Source organism: Mercurialis annua, linkage group LG2 (genome assembly GCF_937616625.2).
Source record: "Mercurialis annua linkage group LG2, ddMerAnnu1.2, whole genome shotgun sequence".
Classification (NCBI taxonomy): domain Eukaryota; kingdom Viridiplantae; phylum Streptophyta; class Magnoliopsida; order Malpighiales; family Euphorbiaceae; genus Mercurialis; species Mercurialis annua.
Genome location: NC_065571.1, coordinates 3,425,320 through 3,442,454, shown reverse-complemented (window position 1 = coordinate 3,442,454; position 17,135 = coordinate 3,425,320). Strand labels below are relative to the sequence as shown.

At 33.0% G+C, this 17,135-nt stretch overlaps 4 protein-coding genes across 4 annotated transcripts; all 4 read left to right on the top strand.

The window, feature by feature from the left end:
• The first annotated feature begins 153 nt into the window (after window positions 1-153).
• On the top strand, window positions 154-1,485 carry LOC126667530 (uncharacterized). Its single transcript, XM_050360517.2, has 4 exons — window positions 154-306; window positions 393-598; window positions 797-1,022; window positions 1,113-1,485. Exons 1-4 carry the CDS (start codon window positions 228-230, stop codon window positions 1,226-1,228), a joined length of 627 nt encoding a protein of 208 aa, XP_050216474.2. The 5' UTR covers window positions 154-227; the 3' UTR covers window positions 1,229-1,485.
• A 328-nt stretch (window positions 1,486-1,813) lies between these two features.
• Window positions 1,814-4,152, top strand: LOC126667225 (protein trichome birefringence-like 4). The gene is made up of 5 exons (XM_050360193.2): window positions 1,814-2,508; window positions 2,582-2,774; window positions 2,855-3,048; window positions 3,135-3,293; window positions 3,784-4,152. Exons 1-5 carry the CDS (start codon window positions 1,976-1,978, stop codon window positions 4,118-4,120), a joined length of 1,416 nt encoding a protein of 471 aa, XP_050216150.1. The 5' UTR covers window positions 1,814-1,975; the 3' UTR covers window positions 4,121-4,152.
• A 746-nt stretch (window positions 4,153-4,898) lies between these two features.
• On the top strand, window positions 4,899-11,002 carry LOC126669219 (AMSH-like ubiquitin thioesterase 3). The gene is made up of 14 exons (XM_050362629.2): window positions 4,899-5,239; window positions 5,443-5,507; window positions 5,607-5,682; window positions 5,794-5,994; window positions 6,145-6,245; window positions 7,288-7,393; window positions 7,540-7,586; window positions 7,798-8,122; window positions 8,296-8,385; window positions 8,499-8,561; window positions 9,115-9,189; window positions 9,324-9,386; window positions 9,861-9,913; window positions 10,295-11,002. The coding sequence occupies exons 1-14, from the start codon at window positions 5,150-5,152 to the stop codon at window positions 10,467-10,469; spliced, it is 1,530 nt and encodes a 509-aa protein (XP_050218586.1). The 5' UTR covers window positions 4,899-5,149; the 3' UTR covers window positions 10,470-11,002.
• A 1,645-nt stretch (window positions 11,003-12,647) lies between these two features.
• On the top strand, window positions 12,648-15,276 carry LOC126669220 (myb-related protein 308). Its single transcript, XM_050362631.2, has 3 exons — window positions 12,648-12,985; window positions 13,367-13,496; window positions 14,374-15,276. The coding sequence occupies exons 1-3, from the start codon at window positions 12,853-12,855 to the stop codon at window positions 15,077-15,079; spliced, it is 969 nt and encodes a 322-aa protein (XP_050218588.1). The 5' UTR covers window positions 12,648-12,852; the 3' UTR covers window positions 15,080-15,276.
• The last annotated feature ends 1,859 nt before the right edge of the window (window positions 15,277-17,135 follow it).

The following is a 17,135-nucleotide window of genomic DNA, read 5'->3' as shown; positions in this document are numbered from 1 at the left end:
CTTGAAGTGTTCACTTTGCTTGAGGTGCATATGTCACTATATACTATACAATTTAGAACATTCTGTGGGCCACATCAGTGAGTTTATGCAAAACTTCAACCTTATGAAAATGCCATTCTTGCTACAACTATCCGTACTATTTTCAAGGTTGGTCTTCCTGCTTTTGCATATAAAATAGGTTTCATTCCTTTCACTTCTACCAGCTGTATTGCTTACATTATTCAGAAATGTCAATTTCAGTGACCCTTAGACCTTTCGCATTAGCTGTTGTTATTGTCAGCTTCTCTATATTCTGCTGCAACTCAGGTATGTGAAAAGAGAGAAACAGTGTCCTCCGAGAATCACTTATTTTGATTTTAGCAATTGATAAAGTTCCATAAATCCTTTGACAGGGAAGGCATATAATGGAGATGTGCCTCAGACAGGCGCAGGCGGTTTAGATTACGAGCCTTACACAGGTGCAGGCGGCCTAGGAGGTCAGCCATATTCAGGCTCTGGCGGCGTGGGAAGCATACCCCAAACCGGCGGTGCAGGTGTTTTTGGTGATGATCCAGCTGAAATTGTCGCTAAAGCTTTGCTGTGTTTCAACGAAAGACATGTAAGCCGATTCTTAATGATTAATCAAACATCATAAGCTATTTTAAGTGCTTATTTTCTCTCTAGATTTCTTTATGCACTGCATTTATGTTATATGCTATATTTTCAATTTCTGCCACAAGCTGCATTAGTTTTCTATCCTCGGTTAGGTATGTTTCGGAAAAAAATTCTTGTGTACCAACATTTCACCAACTTGCAGATTTACAGCAGCTGTGCAGACGACTATAGATTGACAGAGAGTGGAAATTTGAATGTGCCTCCTGATTACGTAGATGAATACTGCAATGGACCATGTCTTACAGAGACACATTTGGTGCTAAACTGCATAGAAAACATCATGACACACTTTCTGTTCTACAACAAGGCTTCCATATATGCTGTTCGCGGTACAATCAAGGCAGGATGTAGCTATGGTCCGGAAAGAGGTGCCTTTTACTCGCTCGTGAAGATACTTGTATAAGATTTTGTTACTGCTGAACTGTCGTAAAAGTTAAAACAATTTTTGTGATGTGCAGGTGATTTCAATGTCGCTGAGCACCTTCAATATGAAGAAAACAGTGCATACTTCAGCAGAATCCAGATTCTCTTTGGACTTGGCTTTGCCTTCATACTGCATACTTTATTGCTTTGACGTTTATTTATCTATGCTGCACGGATGTGGAAAAGCTCAAATGGAACACGTTGAATGAAAAACAATGAAATGATAGTTTTATATATAGAATTTCGGAAATAAAATGTTGAAACTTTGCACTCGATAAGTTTCTGTATAATATAAATGTTTATGATAACTCTTTTCTTGGAGATATGCGGCAGAGCAGAGTGTTTCTTCTGCTACTGTTTATGTAATAGATGGACTAGTTGATTTCAATTGATTGCAATTTAATGTAACTTCTTTTAGTCATAGTAATATAGTGTAACATTTCGGTACAAAACAAAGGTGTGCAATCACATTCTACTGAACACAAATCAGTTGGTTAAAATGTATACAAATAGATGAATTTAGAGATTTAGTGGTTGATTTCAAATCTATACAAATAGATGAATGCAGTAATATTTTTATATTTAGAGATTTAGTGGTTGACATATATGTTCATCATTAATAATAATAAATATTATATAGTATTATTCTCACAAAAATAATTACATAATATTAATCTATTAGTTTGGTTTATAAAAAAAAAGATCTATATGGAGCAGGTAGATATTTTCACTCAAAAACTACTATGCATCAATTCAATTATCCCCATAATTTCTCATAAAACAGTTATAAAACCAGTTTCCCTCCAAAAAGACAAAACCAACCCCATTTTCTCTTCTAAAACGGCTATAAACCCAATTACACAAACCCTCACAAATTCCTTCTGAGTCATCAACTTCAATGGCGTATTTCAAGAACATTTTCACTTCTGCTTTCACAAGCATATCAACAACTTTATCATGCCCATTTTCAAGAACTCACTTCTTAGCCACATCTTTACTCCTCCTCTCAATTCTTTTACTCTCAAATTCAATCACTAACCACTCCCCATCTTTCACCGCCTCTGCCATCGCCTCCCGTCTTCTCTTCGCTGCATCTTATATCTCCCCGTTCTCCTCAATCAAACCGTCAAAAACATGCCTCGTCTCCGATTTACGCGATAATTGCACCCTCTCTTCGGTCACTGCAATGGAGAGAACTCGAAGGAATTCAAGAAAAGAAGACACGGATTATGACGACGATGTTGTTTCTTCAAGACTTAGTTCTTGTGATATTTTTAGTGGGAATTGGGTTCTTGATTATGGTTTTGATCCGATTTATAAACCAGGGTCTTGCCCGTTTGTTGATGATTCTTTCAACTGTTTCAAGAATGGGAAACCTGACATGGGTTATCTTAGATATCGATGGAAACCACATGGGTGCCAAATTCCAAGGTCTTGAATTGATTGAACTTTCAATCCTTTTTCGTTTTCGTTTTCGTTTTCTTGAAATTTTCAGGTTTTGCAGATTTGACGGGAGGAACATGTTGGAGATGCTGAAAGGAAAAAGATTAGTGTTCGTTGGTGATTCATTGAATAGAAATATGTGGGAATCTTTGGTCTGTTCTTTAAGAGAATCATTGCTGAATAAAACCAGAGTTTTCGAGGTTTCTGGCAGAAAAGAGTTCAGAACTTTGGGTTTTTACTCTTTCAAATTTATTGTAAGTCTTCAAATTTATGTTCTTGATTATGTTTAACTTAATTATTAAAATTTACTCTGTTTTATTTTTTCTAAGTGTAGGATTATAACTGCTCAATAGATTTTGTAAAATCACCATTTTTGGTTCAAGAATGGAAAGCATCGGACACTTCTGGGAGAAGAAGAGAAACACTGAGGCTTGACGTGATTCAGGGGACTTCCACTAAGTATTGTGATGCTGATATTATAATTTTCAATACAGGCCATTGGTGGACTCACCAAAAGACCTATAAAGGGTATAAAATTCTCCTTAATCATATCTAGTTATGATCAAATCAAGTGCTAATTATATGGTTAATCATTTGTTTTTTTTATGTTTCAGCAAAGATTACTTTCAAGAAGGCAGTCATGTGTATAACAGATTAGAAGTGACAGAAGCTTACACGAAAGCTTTGTCGACATGGGCGCAATGGGTTGATGCTAATGTCAACAGTAGTCATACGAGGGTCTTCTTTCGAGGCTATTCAGCTTCTCACTTTAGGTAATTCCGACATATTGCACGGAAATGGAAACGGAAATAGGTAAACGAGACTTGCTGAAATGTAAAATGTTAAAAGAGGTTATGAAGTATAAAGTTTTCGAGTTTTTTTTTTTGGATAAATGAAAGTTTTCGAGTTATATCGAAAGGAATACGGAAAACGTAGGACTCATGAAAATAGCACACTTTATATAAAATGGGGATATGATATGTTTACTAGAATAGGTTATAAATATAGCCTTTCAGAGTTTGTGGGGTACTTTTTGTAAACTTAAACAAAATGTGGAAAAGTAGAACTCAAAAAGTTTTCGTGCAATATAGTGTCGTAAAGCCTGCTGAAACTTTTGCTCATCTATTACGCAGCACGAAAATGTAAACACGTGCAATATAGGTTTCCGAGTTCTTGAAGTTCCTCCGGAAATGAAAACGAAATGCTGAAATGTAGGACTAGACAATTCATGCAACATATGTTTGAATATAATTTGTTTTGCAGGAAAGTGGCATGGAATAGTTCAATTGGCCGATGTGATAGTGAGAAGCTGCCGATAACAAACGACACAGACCTTGCACCATATCCATGGATGATGAGCGTAGTTGAATCCGTTATATCGGAAATGAAGACGCCTGTGTTTTATCTCAACATTACTCGAATGACAGATTACAGAAAAGATGGCCATCCTTCTTCTTACAGGCAACCTGAGATCAAAAGAACCCCTGAAATGATCCAGGATTGTAGTCATTGGTGTCTGCCTGGTGTTCCAGACTCCTGGAATGAGCTTCTCTATGCCACTCTCCTGTTATCACACCATGATATGCCTAATAATCATTAGTGTACTATTAATCTAAATTCGATTACTTTTAATGCTTGTTTTTGTATTTCAATCCGCAGTTTAACCTTTCAAGCATTTTCCGGTTTAGTGCACAATGTTTTGAATGGTTATTTACATTAAAATACTAAAACTTTTGCTTTTGAGTGCTTTAAGCATCTCATTTGAAAGTTGCTATATAATGTTATAGTCTTTTAACCTTCAGCAACTTTTTTGACCCTGAATGATGTAGATTTTAGCACTTATAGGACGACGGATTATGGCAATCGGCCTGAATTTTCCAAACAATGATAGGTGGGACATGATTTATAACTTTCAATCGTGAAGCTTAGAATGGTAAAATTTAGAAATTTTAATATAAATAAGTCTATTAAGTAACATATTACTTGAAATTAGACCTCATCACCCGATTTGTCCAAGTCCAATATCATTGAGCCGAGATTGAAATATTTTTTTCTTTCATATTAAATATGTTCTTTTTAGTATATTCAGTAATATTATTTATAATCAATGTAGTAAATTGAAAAAAAGAAAAACGATCCGAGTTTACATAAATTTAATATTTGAATAGTAAATTTTAAATATTAAATCTGAATCGGGTTGGAATCGGAGTTTGTATTCGAACTAGTAAAGCCCAATGGACCCACTCAAAACCCGGTCAATGAACATGTACACAGGGAAGTTGGAAAGAGGGCATTAACATGGTACCTATTGTACCCAATCAAAACACCTCAAGAAAAAAGTTTAATAACATCGAATAATACTTCGCCACATAATTCATTACAGTGCTAACCACCGTGTCTAACCAAAACGCAGCGTATACAATAAAGAAGAAACACTGACAAACAGAAATTTCTTCCTCAACTCTTCAAAATCCGATAATTCGTTTCTTCTCCAGTTCCTTAGCTCCTACGCTGAGACATTGAATATCCCTGCAAAATTGCACGGACACGTGGCATCGTCATCGGAAATTACATCGGAGATTTGATCACACATCCGCTCTTCACAGCTGGTAAAAGCAGAACAAAAAGAATGAATATCAATGTGAATCAAAAAGTAGAAGTCGATAATCGGATTCCTCTCTGGTTCTATTACCGAATTGCCGAAAATCTCCTAAGACAGGTTCTCTTGTTATTGCTTAATTTGATCATTATTGCTAGTATTATTGATCTTACTGTTTTGCTAATTATTCAGCTTGTTCCGTAATTAAATATTCTAAGTTGTTAATATGATTTAATTATGAGATAGTGCTGGTTAGTGATGGTGTTAGGGTTCATTTTAGTATTACTGAACTTTAGGTTTGTTTTTTGTTGATCTTTTAACAGGCGGTAATACATCGAGAAGAGAAGAATATTGTAGATTTGTATATAATACTTATTAGGTTTTCGAGGTAAATTTAATTAATTATTTGAATTAAACACTTGTTTTATGTGAATTTATATTTGTTTTTCTAAGTTGATAACTATTTTCTTTTTCAATTCTTGTTTAGTTTAGTATCGGAAACGATTCCATTCCATAAAGATTATCAAGTTTTGCTGCCAAAGGAAAGAGTGTCTTATCGAAAGGTGAGTGTTTAATTAATTTTTAATTTAATTCAGTTGTTGATTGACTGTGTTTGAATTGTGATTTTATATGGCGATACTGTCGTTTTCTGATGTTATTTGTTCTTCGTGTAGAGATTGTTAGGTGTATTAGATGAACTTGAATCTTTAAAGCCTGAATATCTCCGTTGCGTGGACAAGCTGAATAAAGGTTATGCAAATAAACAAATTCGTGAACTTAATGGGTCAGAAAGGAATTCTTCTGGTTTTGAGCCATCTACTTCGGAGAACTTTCCTGTTAATAGAGTTTCTTACTCTAGTGTCAATGTTAAACAGGTACTAACTTATACTCGAGCGTTGTATCTTGCATTCGTAATCGTTAAGTGGTTTCCTTTTGATTTGTTTTTCTTTTCCTTTTCTTGTTGTGGTTCTTTATTGCTAACTCTTCTTTATATTTTCAAATTTTGTTTGATGTGTTTTTTTTAGCCCTATGGTGTTGCACTTCAGTCTTCTTCAAAGTACAATTACAATCACACTCAAGATTCACAATTAAATACCCTGCCAGTTGACAAGCAGTTCAATAAGTTGTGAGTATAATAATTAAGGATTGCAGTTTTGCATTTGGGGACTTGATACCTGTAAACAATTAATTCCTTTTGAATGTAAAACACGTTATTTTAGATGCATGATTCCAAGTGATTTTCGGATTCCTTTTTAATGTAATTTTACTTAACTTTAGGATTTAGTGTTGGTTCCATTTTCTCCTCTACTTTCTTAGCTTGCATTGCTATCTGTTTGTGGGATTAGATAGCAAACTGATCATCAACGTATTGAAAAGACTTTTTCCAGAGTACCACTGTTAAACAAGCTTCAATTACTGGTAGAATTTTATTATGTGATTGAATGCCAGTTCTGTAAAATATCACTGCCTATGTTTTTTTTCCCCAATAAATCCGTTACTGCCTCTAAATTTTCACTTGTTTATCTTAATTTTTCAAAATCTTACTTGTCTTTTCTCATGCAGTTATCATTGCTTTTTCTCTACTTTTTTTTCTTTCCTTCGAGCATATTATTTTCCTTAAACACTCGTTCTCTGTTGCAGTATTGTAACTTCCTTTTCCTCTCTTCGAGCATATTTTCCTCTTTTCCTTATCAGAACTATGTGTGTCCTAGACAGATATGGATTGAATTTCCAATAAAATGCGAAGTGCTCTTCTTGCATTTATACAAGTAAGGAAGAGTAGACTAAAGTTTGCTAGGTGTTTTCAAATTGTGATGTTCATTTTCTGAACGTGAATCTTTCAGTTTCAACCATCATGGGCTCTATTCTGAACTTAGCTGACTCCTTACTTACTTCTCCTTGCTTCACTGATGAGGTTCTGAACTGCTATATGCTATCAAGAGGACTGTCTGACTTGCATTTGTGCAACTCATGACATATATGCTTCTGCACGCTAGATTCTGTTAGAATAACACGAGAGTTTCTCAATTTATGCAGATGAGGTTCTGATCTGCTATTCGTTATCAAGAGAGCTGTCTGAATTGCTTTTTGGCAACTCATGACATATATGCTTCAACTTGCTAGAGTCTGTTAGAATGACACCTGACTGAGTTTCTCAATTTATGCAGGTCTATTAGTTTACCTCTTCCCAAGCAAGAAACTTTGTCTAGACATTCATTCTTAGGCCCTAATGGTCTTCGAGGCCAATGGCGTGGACCTACTGCAGAGATAAAGGTAAACCTTTTCGTTGTTTTTATGGCTTTGTTGTGTCCTTTCCTCTGTTAGTTATTTATGTTATATTTTCCTTTTCTTATATGTGTGTCTTTGTGAAGTAAATAACTCTAATTCCACATAATTGATAATTTAATTGTTTTAAATAGGTTCAGTATCCAAACTATGCTGATGTTTCCTCTGCTGAAAATTCCAGGTGAACACTTGTATGATAAACTTTTCACTAAACACTCGTACATATTATTTTTTGTTGTTCCCTTTCTTTAGTCACCTTTCTTTAGTCATTATGTATTGCAATAAAAATAAGCTACCGACCGATCCTTGATACTTTCTAAATTTTTCTCTCTATATAGTGCTTGCTTGTAACTTATCCTGTTCCAACATCTATGCCATCTATGGTTTTGCAGCCTGGATCAGTCTGGACTGTATGATATTGCAGTAACTGATAGTAAGTCTGGGGTGATTGAATCAACAATGGAATCCCTACTCTCCTTAAATGATGGAAGATGGCATCCAGCAAAAGAATCAATCCCTGCTTTAATTCATGAAGTAAGGGAAGATCCATTTCAGTTCGTTGGCACTAGGCAACCCTCCCCGCCTCCTGTTCTTGCTCAATTGCAGCAAGGATTTTCTCCGATTCCTCCATCGAGAGTTGCAGATCCAAGACCTGGACCAGCAAAATCTTGTCAGGATGGGATTGAAAGTGCATATTCATACAAGCATTTACATGTTGTAGGTGTCTTATGCTGTTTTACATGCTTTAAGAATTCTCCTATCTACTGTTTCACATAACTTTATTAGTGCCATTTGGTCGTCATGATAATTTCAGTTCACTATAAGTTGGTCTATGTTCTTCTTCATTGTGATGCCAGTTCCTTATAATCCTTTTTTTACAAAAAATGCAGCCAGTAAAGTTGATGGAAAATTTCTTGAGATTGGCTCATGCCAATACCCAGAAAAATTTGGAGACATGTGGCATTCTGGCTGGTTCCTTGGTGAGTGGATTTTTTTTTGATAGAAGTTGCAAGGAAAACAAAAACTTGTCTTGATGTTTCCTATTTTGGCATTGTGTTATGATTTATTGTACTTTTCGTTTTATGTGCTGTAGAAAAATAGGGTCTTCGAAATCACTGCACTAATAATCCCAAAGCAAGAGTCAACTTCAGATTCGGTAGGATAACTTCTCTTATTGATATTTTATTTGCTACTTTGCATCATAAGTTGCAATATATTCCCATGCTTCATAGTTTTAGGTGCGTTCTTTACTCTGAATCGTAAGTGGTGAGAAACGTTTCTGGTGATTTTACTTTTGTAGCGATTACTGTCATGATTCTGGCTTACTTTTGGTCCCTCTTTTCTGCATTTTACTAGCTTTTACCCAGTAATATGTATGTATATAATCATCTTGCAAAATGGGATTGTGACTTGGTCTAATTCTATTTTCTCATTACCACCAATTACCCAAGGCCTAGAGCAAACAAAGCCACAGCTTTATAACAGACTTATGAATGCAACCTAATGATTTATTTATCGGCTGCTTTCATAGCCTGCTCATGTTTTGAACTAACATCATCTTTAAATGGTAATTAGACTTTATGGAACTTAACTTTGAACTTCATTCGAGCAACTGACATGTTGGCTTCATGTTTTATGTTTATGGTAGCATGTTTAGTTTTTATTTTTCATTTATGCATCTGTGGTTAGTTTACTTTATTGAAATACAGTGTCAGACATCTCATGAAGAAGAAATATTCGAAGTTCAAGACAAGAAGAACCTCTTTCCTCTTGGGTGGATTCATGTAAGTGTCCTAATAGCCATGATGGTATATTCATATGTTATCTTCTCTACATTTATAGAGATGGCTAATTTTTTTAAGTGATTGCTTTTAAAATGTCTGTTAGCTTATCTCTTGTTTCTTGCATGTATTTTCAGACACACCCATCCCAAACATGCTTCATGTCTTCTGTTGATCTGCACACCCATTATTCATATCAGGTAACAGAAACTAAAAGTCATTTTTCCCTCACAGTATGCACAAAAATTATGATGTTTGTGAGTTCATTACGGTTCCTCTTTTTTCTGTTTTGGGCTGAGAGCATTGTATGAAGCGTGTTGGTGTATTCTTACATTTTCTTTGAACTTCCATTGTAATGGTTCTGAAAGCATAAATTTTCGTTCATTTTCCCTAGTCCTTGCTATCTTAACTGTTTCTTCCTACCGAAGTTGACAATTATCACTATTGCGTTTTTAAATCTATTTGTCTTTTCATTAAATCAATGGTTCTCCGTCACTCCTAAAAAAAGGTCTTAAAATGTTATATCATTGAATAACATCAACATCGTCGCTCATTAATTGTTCAATATGGTTTAGCTACAAAGACGTCATTTATTTACTCTTCCATTAGTTCTTATGCCGCTATATTGCAATATCACATTTGGCTGGACGTCTTTTTATATGTTTTCCTTGCAGATCATGATAGCGGAATCAATTGCAATTGTCATGGCCCCAACTGATACATCAAGGTAATATTTCATTTTCTCCCGAGCAATCACTTCATTTTTATGAAGTAATAAGTTGAGCAAGTAAATGCTCCACTGTAGTGTTAAACTATATATGGCGCGTCTTGGTCAAATTATCAACCAATTTAATTGTGTCAGTAGTTTTCATGAAATTGCAAATTAAGACTAGTGGTGTAAAGTTAGAATTTTGGATGCTGAAAATCGGAGCATTTATTTTCAGAAAAGTGAGGGTCTTTTGCCCTGCCTTGCGTGTTATAATGATGAGGTAGATGTTAATAACAAATTTTGTACTGGTATAGAACTATATTTCCTTAGATATAGGTATATAGCGTCTCTTTACACTTTTTATTATGAAAATGCTAACTTGATTTTTTTAAAATGCAGTCCACATGGCATATTTCACCTGTCTGATCCAGGTGGCGTGAAAGTCATTAGAAATTGCCAGGAGAGGGGTTTTCATCCCCATGAAGAGCCATTGGATGGAACTCCAATATATGAGCATTGTTCTCATGTCTATATGAATTCCAAGGTAGACTTTGAAGTCATTGATCTTCGGTGAGCTTTGCATTCTTTAGTATATATCTCAACATATTGTATATTCTATTGGTTTTCATAATTTAAATTTGACAACATAATTTAATTTTCAGTTCTGGGTAGCCTTTCTTAGATATACTTGTGTTAAGAATTTTCACTGTCGATGTCAATATAATGAACCCCGCAAATCTGTACTATTTTGAGCTGTGTTGTTGAAATACGACACGAAGCGGGAAGCCTGATCTCTGGTTGCACTAGGTCTGTATGTTGAGTAATGAGGTTGTGAGTCGTAAAACGTGGGTTGCTAACATTTCATGATGTGTATGAATATGGGTCGGTCCTGTGTAAATCAGGACCATCTGTGATGAAGTTGATGAGGAATGTTTATGACCCATCGCTGTTGACATTCTACAACTTGTTAGTAGACACTAGAAATGTTCATTTATTACCATTAATGGTTAGTTGAACCCTACTTGTATTGCTTCATACGTAGTCATATTTCATTCGGATTGTCTCCTATTTAATTGGACGAGTTATAGCTAGAGCACTTTTACCTTATTCAATACAGAGTTTTTTTTTCTTTTCTTTTTTTCGGTTTTCCTTTCATTTTCAAATGTAAAGTCGATTCGGTTGGTTCTTTTGGTTCGATTTATATGAAAATTAAACTGAAAAATATGGGCATTAAAAACTGAATTTATCAGTCGGGTTTGGTTTTTGCATACTTTTAGTCATAAGAATCAAAATGGGAATGCGGCATTGTAGAGGAACTTCGTTAAAGATGGTGAGAAAGAGGGATGTCCGTGAACAATAAGGGACAAAAAGAATGTGAAATACAGAGCATTGAATTGGTTTACTGAGCCGACTCATAGCATGTGAGCCCTCAAACATATGTATAAGAACCCAACTGTCATTCATAATTCTCATTAATTTCTCAACTAATTCAACTGCCATACCAAGCTTTCCTTTTTCTGATGTGAGTGGCAAATTGGGACGAAGTTTGTTTCATTTGAGAGTCTGAGACAATCAAAAGTACAGTTAATAGTAAAATGACCAAATGTCAAAAACGATACATCAGTGGCATTATGTAGTATCTCCTCCGATTCCAATAAAGTTGTCAATTTAATCTTTCAAGTTCATTATTTATTGAACTATTTCAAGGAAATAAATTAATTATTGTATTTAATAAGAGTAATAGAAATAATATAGATAAATTTATAAAAAAAATCAAAATATTAATTGTATCTTTTTAAATTGTGTTAAAATAGCAAAATATGCAATTGTTTAACACCTATGGCTATGATCTTTTGTGTTAAATGACGAAACATGAAAATCCCTTTTTTAAACTTGATGTCTTCATGGCATATTGGCATAAGATTTCTAAACGAAACTCGATTCTCTTCTCAAGCAAATATATATTCGTGTGAACATATCAGGATTGGAAATATGACTTGTCTCAGTTCTTTTGAAGTATTAATATATAGGATATGGAATATGCGAATACAATTTTGAATAATTTTTTTATTAACAATAAAATAACATGTCCCACAGATTAAAGACCATAGGTACTCGTTGGTAAGGTTATAATTCAGACTTCAGCGGTAGTACTCAGGGTACATATGTACTTTCGGGAACAATACAATGAGAGGAAATTACACTCTATACCTTTTCTTATAGATATTTTGACCAAAAAAATTATAAATATATGCTTTTTAAAAAATGTATCAAAAATTAAAATATTTTTATGTAAAAAATATGAAAAAGAGTATATTTTGTAAATAAAAGTAAAAAAGCAAGCATATTTTTACAAACAGTTTAATAGAAATAGGTATTTTTATATTAAACCAACAATAATTAATTTTAAATAAATAATTAAGTTTCATTAACTTGCACAATGAGATCTAATGTATGTTTTGTCTTCTGAATATTAATGATAATTTTTTTATTACAATAATAAACAAAATCACACCTAAAATTTTCATATTTAATTGAATTATGCATTCTTGGCACCTATCATTAAAATAAGAATGCAAGACTAGTTTGAGAGTTGATAATTAATAATTTCATACAATATATATAATATTTTTCATCTAAACCAAATTTTATTGTAAATATCATAAATTTGTTATAAGAAGAAATAATTAAAAATCTTAATTAGACAAGAAATTGTCTCAGACAACAAGTCCAGAATTGAGAGTCGTGGCAAATTGTGTCACCGCTAACATGTCAGCATCATCACCTTCATTTCCCTGTCCACCAACTTTTATTATATACCCAACGTACCACATTATACCTTCACTACACAAATCATGACCTAGCTAGTTCTCACCATTTCTCTTCTCTTCTTTAAAAATACAAACTCTAGACACATATAATATTGAAGCAGGAGATCATAATTAATTTAAAAAAGAATGGGAAGAGCACCATGTTGTGACAAAATAGGACTCAAGAAAGGAAGATGGACAGATGAAGAGGATGATATCTTGACTAAATACATTCTTGCTAATGGCGAAGGATCATGGAGAGCACTACCCAAGAATGCAGGTATACTCTTTAATCTACATTATTTTTCTAATTAACAAAAAAATGCGTGTGTGTGTATATATATATACACGCACACACATTTTATGGTTATATTGAATTCTGTATCGTTTAATTCAAGCTAAAAAATTGTACATCATCCATGCATGGGGTTAAAAAAATTTACAGTTATACTGAATTCTATATCATTCAATTTGTTATATTTTGATGACTGGATTTTTGTTTTTATCAAAATATAACAAATTGAACGATGATAACTGTTTTATAGAAAATCTAGAGTTGAGAAACTGCAAAAAATTTAACAATTCCATGAATGCGTATATTTTTTGCTGGTTTATTTTTGATAATTATATAATGAAGTAGTTGATGGTGATGACCTTGAAGGGTTGTTAAGATGTGGTAAGAGTTGCAGACTGAGATGGATTAACTACTTAAGAGCTGATTTGAAGAGAGGCAATTTTACTAAACAAGAGGAACAAACCATTGTTCAGTTGCACACAGCCTTGGGTAATAGGTAGCCTCCACTTCTTTAATCTTACAAACAAAAATCTAAAATTCTTACTCTCCAAACAAAAATGAGCCTAATTTTGTTTCATATTTGTAAGGAAATAAATAAACACATCATCAATTATTTTATTTTTGCCATTAATAATTTGGTGCTTTTCTTGCCAAGTAAGGTAAGTGTGTCTTTCATTAAAAGTAATTAAGGAGTGTGTACATATAGGTCCCAGTAGCAATAATTAACAGCATGTAACTTCAAAAATCTAAAAACTTCTAGTCAAATAAATGACATGCATTGCTTTTATAATTGGAAAAATAAAGGGTTATTGCTGGCATATCGAATCCTAATCCCATTTGTAGCGATTTCAACACGACGTTTAAAACGCTGCATCCCACATTTTATTCTTTCAATTGTAGGCATTGTGTAGCATAAATATAGTCGTTTTCCATTAAATATAAAGTTACAAATGTGTACCAAAACAACGTCAGAAAACAGTTACGCCATGTCAAAAATTGAAAGGATAGAATATGTGTCGTTGCAAAATGGAAAAAAATGAGATTTAATAAGCCGATGAGATAATTATATATTTATAAAAACAACAACAAAAATGAGATAATTATATATTTTCAAGCTTTAATTTTCCCCTTTAAATGAAATTTTCATTCGAGTAACATCTCATGTTGATAACGTGGACTACAAGCTTAACACTACAATTTTCTATGGTTATAACTAAAGAAGATGAATGTCATTTTCTAAAATTAATGAACAGTTTATTTGGTTGACATATTCATTCTATATTTTTTTTGACATAATATTCATTCTACATAAATAATTAAATACATATTAAATCTGCATTTTTTAAGTTTTTTTGCTGAATTACTATTTTTAGGTGGTCTTTGATTGCTGCTCATTTACCAGGAAGAACAGACAACGAGATCAAGAATTACTGGAACTCTCATTTAAGCAGAAAAATTTACAGCTTTTCCAAAACTGATTCTTTACCCACAATCAACTTAGCAAAACTAGTTGAATCATGCAAACCTAAATCATCAACCACTGAAAAAACAACATCAAAATCAACCGTCAAAAAACAAAAACAAGACCGCAAGCCTAAGCGTGCAACTGAGCATCAAGAACAAGAAAAAACCAGTGAAACATCCTTAAAACCATCAAATGTAAAGCAAAATAAGGAAATTCAAGAGATATGTTTGGTCCAAAATGATCAACCAGAGGCCGAAAACGACGTTTGGGGACCGTATGAGTGGCTCGACAGTGAAATAAATCGTCTTAAAGATGCCCTAGAAGGTGAAGCTGTGAACATTTTAAGTAATGATGGAGAAAAAAATGGTGTTCTTGGGACAGGAAATGATGAGGCAGTGATGACGATGGGTCCAGACAGCGTGGCTACGAGTGACTTAGAGAGAGAAGTGAGCTCTGGTCTGAGCTTTAATGGGGAATGTAGTGCAGGAGAGTGGTTTAATATTTGTGGGTCAGAAGAAGAACCAGTGATGAATTTAGGGTTTGATGAAGAAGTGTTTAGTTTAAGCTTTGATTATTGGGACAACACAATGGGTTTGGGTTTAGACTTGTGGTGATCTATAAGCACAAACTTAAATTTTGCTGGTTTAATTAATTGGTTGATTCATTTGTTTGAAGATAGTTTAAGGGTTTGAATTGAGGTTTAACCAATATTTAGAGATAGCAAAGTAAATCTCATAATTGGAGCCTACTAGATTGTATTTTTGAGTGATTAGATTGATTTTTTTGAGTGAATTGATATTTTAATATGATATCTGAAATTTTATGATTAATTAAGAGTTATTCTTGTGGTAACTTTTATTTAATTAATTAAATATTTTAGTATAATATAAGTTGAATTTTTCTTTGTTCATATTTTAGATTTAATAATCTTTTACATGAGATCATAAAAACATAGTTATAAATTCTATTAATAGTTTGAATTTTTTTGATAGATTAATTCTTTGAAGCGTAAAAGGCAAAACTATATTTTTTTTCTAAGCAGGATTATTTTATATATCCATAATAAAAATAATTTTGATAAAGATATTTTTTAAAAAATTAATAATATGGTCAACAATTTAAAAAGTTGGAACAATTATATTCAAATCATAATTTAATCAAACTTATGAGTTTCTTTTTTCTAAGTAAACCAATCAAGTAAATTCATATAAGCAATCCACGTGTGATCAGATATATTTTGGATATTTTTATTTCAATTTATAGAATTGACGTACGAAATTGTTCAAAAGAATTATAGTTATAATTATTAAAATGGATAAAGTTTTAGATAAAGTTATAGATATATATTGATAGCCATTTTTCTTTGTAGTCACCTCTCCTTTAGGTTTTTTTTTTTTTTTTGGAAGTTGTACAAAATGATAATGTAAGTATTAAGATTGAGTGATTAAGTTGAGATTTTCAAAATTTCACCTAATAAACTCAAATGAGATTGACATGCATGCATGGAAATGGAGGGTGAGTTGTTATAATCTTTTGAGTTGATCTTTGGATTGGTAGTGATGGACCATTTTACTTATCTCTTCTTCACTGTCTTATTCTTGGAAAGTGAATAATCATAAGTAAATGTTGTCATTTTCTATTAAAAGGGCAAAAGATTGGGCCATTTAGATTTATGTGGTAGCTATATGTAATTAACCCTTGTAAGTTGTAACCACCATTCACTAGCATGAATTGACAAATCTTATAACACATCAGTCTCTTCCAAAATAAGAAACTTATTCCAACCCAACAAACATTCTAAGTGTATAGATCCTAATAATTGCTGGTTTATAGTTTTTGAACAAGAAGAGTGCAGTTATCTTGAGCTATAATTTAGAACTGTTCATAAGCCGGGTTCGGGCCATCTTTCTAATGAATTTGACTCTTTTAAATGCAAGTGCAAGGCCGGCTCAAGCCTGGTTCGGGTCTCATATCTACTATTCCAGTTTTGCTTATCCGCTATATATATATATACGGGTTCAAACTGAACTTTTTCGCCACCTATAATAAAATTAAAATAATTATAACATCTTAAAACTATCCACAAAATCTCAGACTTATTACGGGCTTAAAATAAAATGAAAAAATATCGAGATTCGACCCAAAGCAGATGGGTCTAGACAGCTACCCAAGCCCATGATTAGGTATACTAAAGTTGCATTACTGTTTTACTTCTATTTTTCTCAAGTTGATTGAACATGATGTCATGATCTATCATGTTCAATCAGTCTACACTCTTTATTATAAAATAAATGCCGTAGATTAATTTAATATAATTTACACTCTTTTGATCAGAATTGTTCATTTTATGATAAAGACTATATATTTATGAATCAGTTGGAGAGTATTCTAATCCAATTGCATAACAATCCAAATGCAGGTCTAATAGTTGACTAGAATGGGCAAGTAAGCGCATGTAGTAGTAGTGTACAAAAAACCAAGCCCAGAAACTAAATTGAACTGACAAATTTGGCTCAATACTTTTGATATTACAAAAAGATCAGTTTTTTTTTGTTCTGTTTAATTTTTGATATAATTTTTTTTCCTCAAGTTATATTGCAAACTGGATTAATATAAGGGAACCAACCCGACTACTTTGGTTCGGATCGTTTTTTTTTAAAAAAAAAAAAC

What these genes read in the sequence shown, in the direction of transcription:
- LOC126667530 (XM_050360517.2), top strand. Translation starts at nt 228, where the DNA reads ATGTCAATTTCAGTGACCCTTAGACCTTTCGCATTAGCTGTTGTTATT. An exon ending in TATATTCTGCTGCAACTCAG is followed by an intron (nt 307 to 392) that starts GTATGTGAAAAG and finishes ATCCTTTGACAG; the next exon opens with GGAAGGCATATAATGGAGAT. An exon ending in TGTGTTTCAACGAAAGACAT is followed by an intron (nt 599 to 796) that starts GTAAGCCGATTC and finishes ACCAACTTGCAG; the next exon opens with ATTTACAGCAGCTGTGCAGA.
- LOC126667225 (XM_050360193.2), top strand. Translation starts at nt 1,976, where the DNA reads ATGGCGTATTTCAAGAACATTTTCACTTCTGCTTTCACAAGCATATCA. An exon ending in TTTACTCTTTCAAATTTATT is followed by an intron (nt 2,775 to 2,854) that starts GTAAGTCTTCAA and finishes TTCTAAGTGTAG; the next exon opens with GATTATAACTGCTCAATAGA. An exon ending in CACCAAAAGACCTATAAAGG is followed by an intron (nt 3,049 to 3,134) that starts GTATAAAATTCT and finishes TTTATGTTTCAG; the next exon opens with CAAAGATTACTTTCAAGAAG.
- LOC126669219 (XM_050362629.2), top strand. Translation starts at nt 5,150, where the DNA reads ATGAATATCAATGTGAATCAAAAAGTAGAAGTCGATAATCGGATTCCT. An exon ending in CTAGTGTCAATGTTAAACAG is followed by an intron (nt 5,995 to 6,144) that starts GTACTAACTTAT and finishes TGTTTTTTTTAG; the next exon opens with CCCTATGGTGTTGCACTTCA. An exon ending in TTCCTCTTGGGTGGATTCAT is followed by an intron (nt 9,190 to 9,323) that starts GTAAGTGTCCTA and finishes ATGTATTTTCAG; the next exon opens with ACACACCCATCCCAAACATG.
- LOC126669220 (XM_050362631.2), top strand. Translation starts at nt 12,853, where the DNA reads ATGGGAAGAGCACCATGTTGTGACAAAATAGGACTCAAGAAAGGAAGA. An exon ending in AGCACTACCCAAGAATGCAG is followed by an intron (nt 12,986 to 13,366) that starts GTATACTCTTTA and finishes ATGACCTTGAAG; the next exon opens with GGTTGTTAAGATGTGGTAAG. An exon ending in CACACAGCCTTGGGTAATAG is followed by an intron (nt 13,497 to 14,373) that starts GTAGCCTCCACT and finishes TACTATTTTTAG; the next exon opens with GTGGTCTTTGATTGCTGCTC.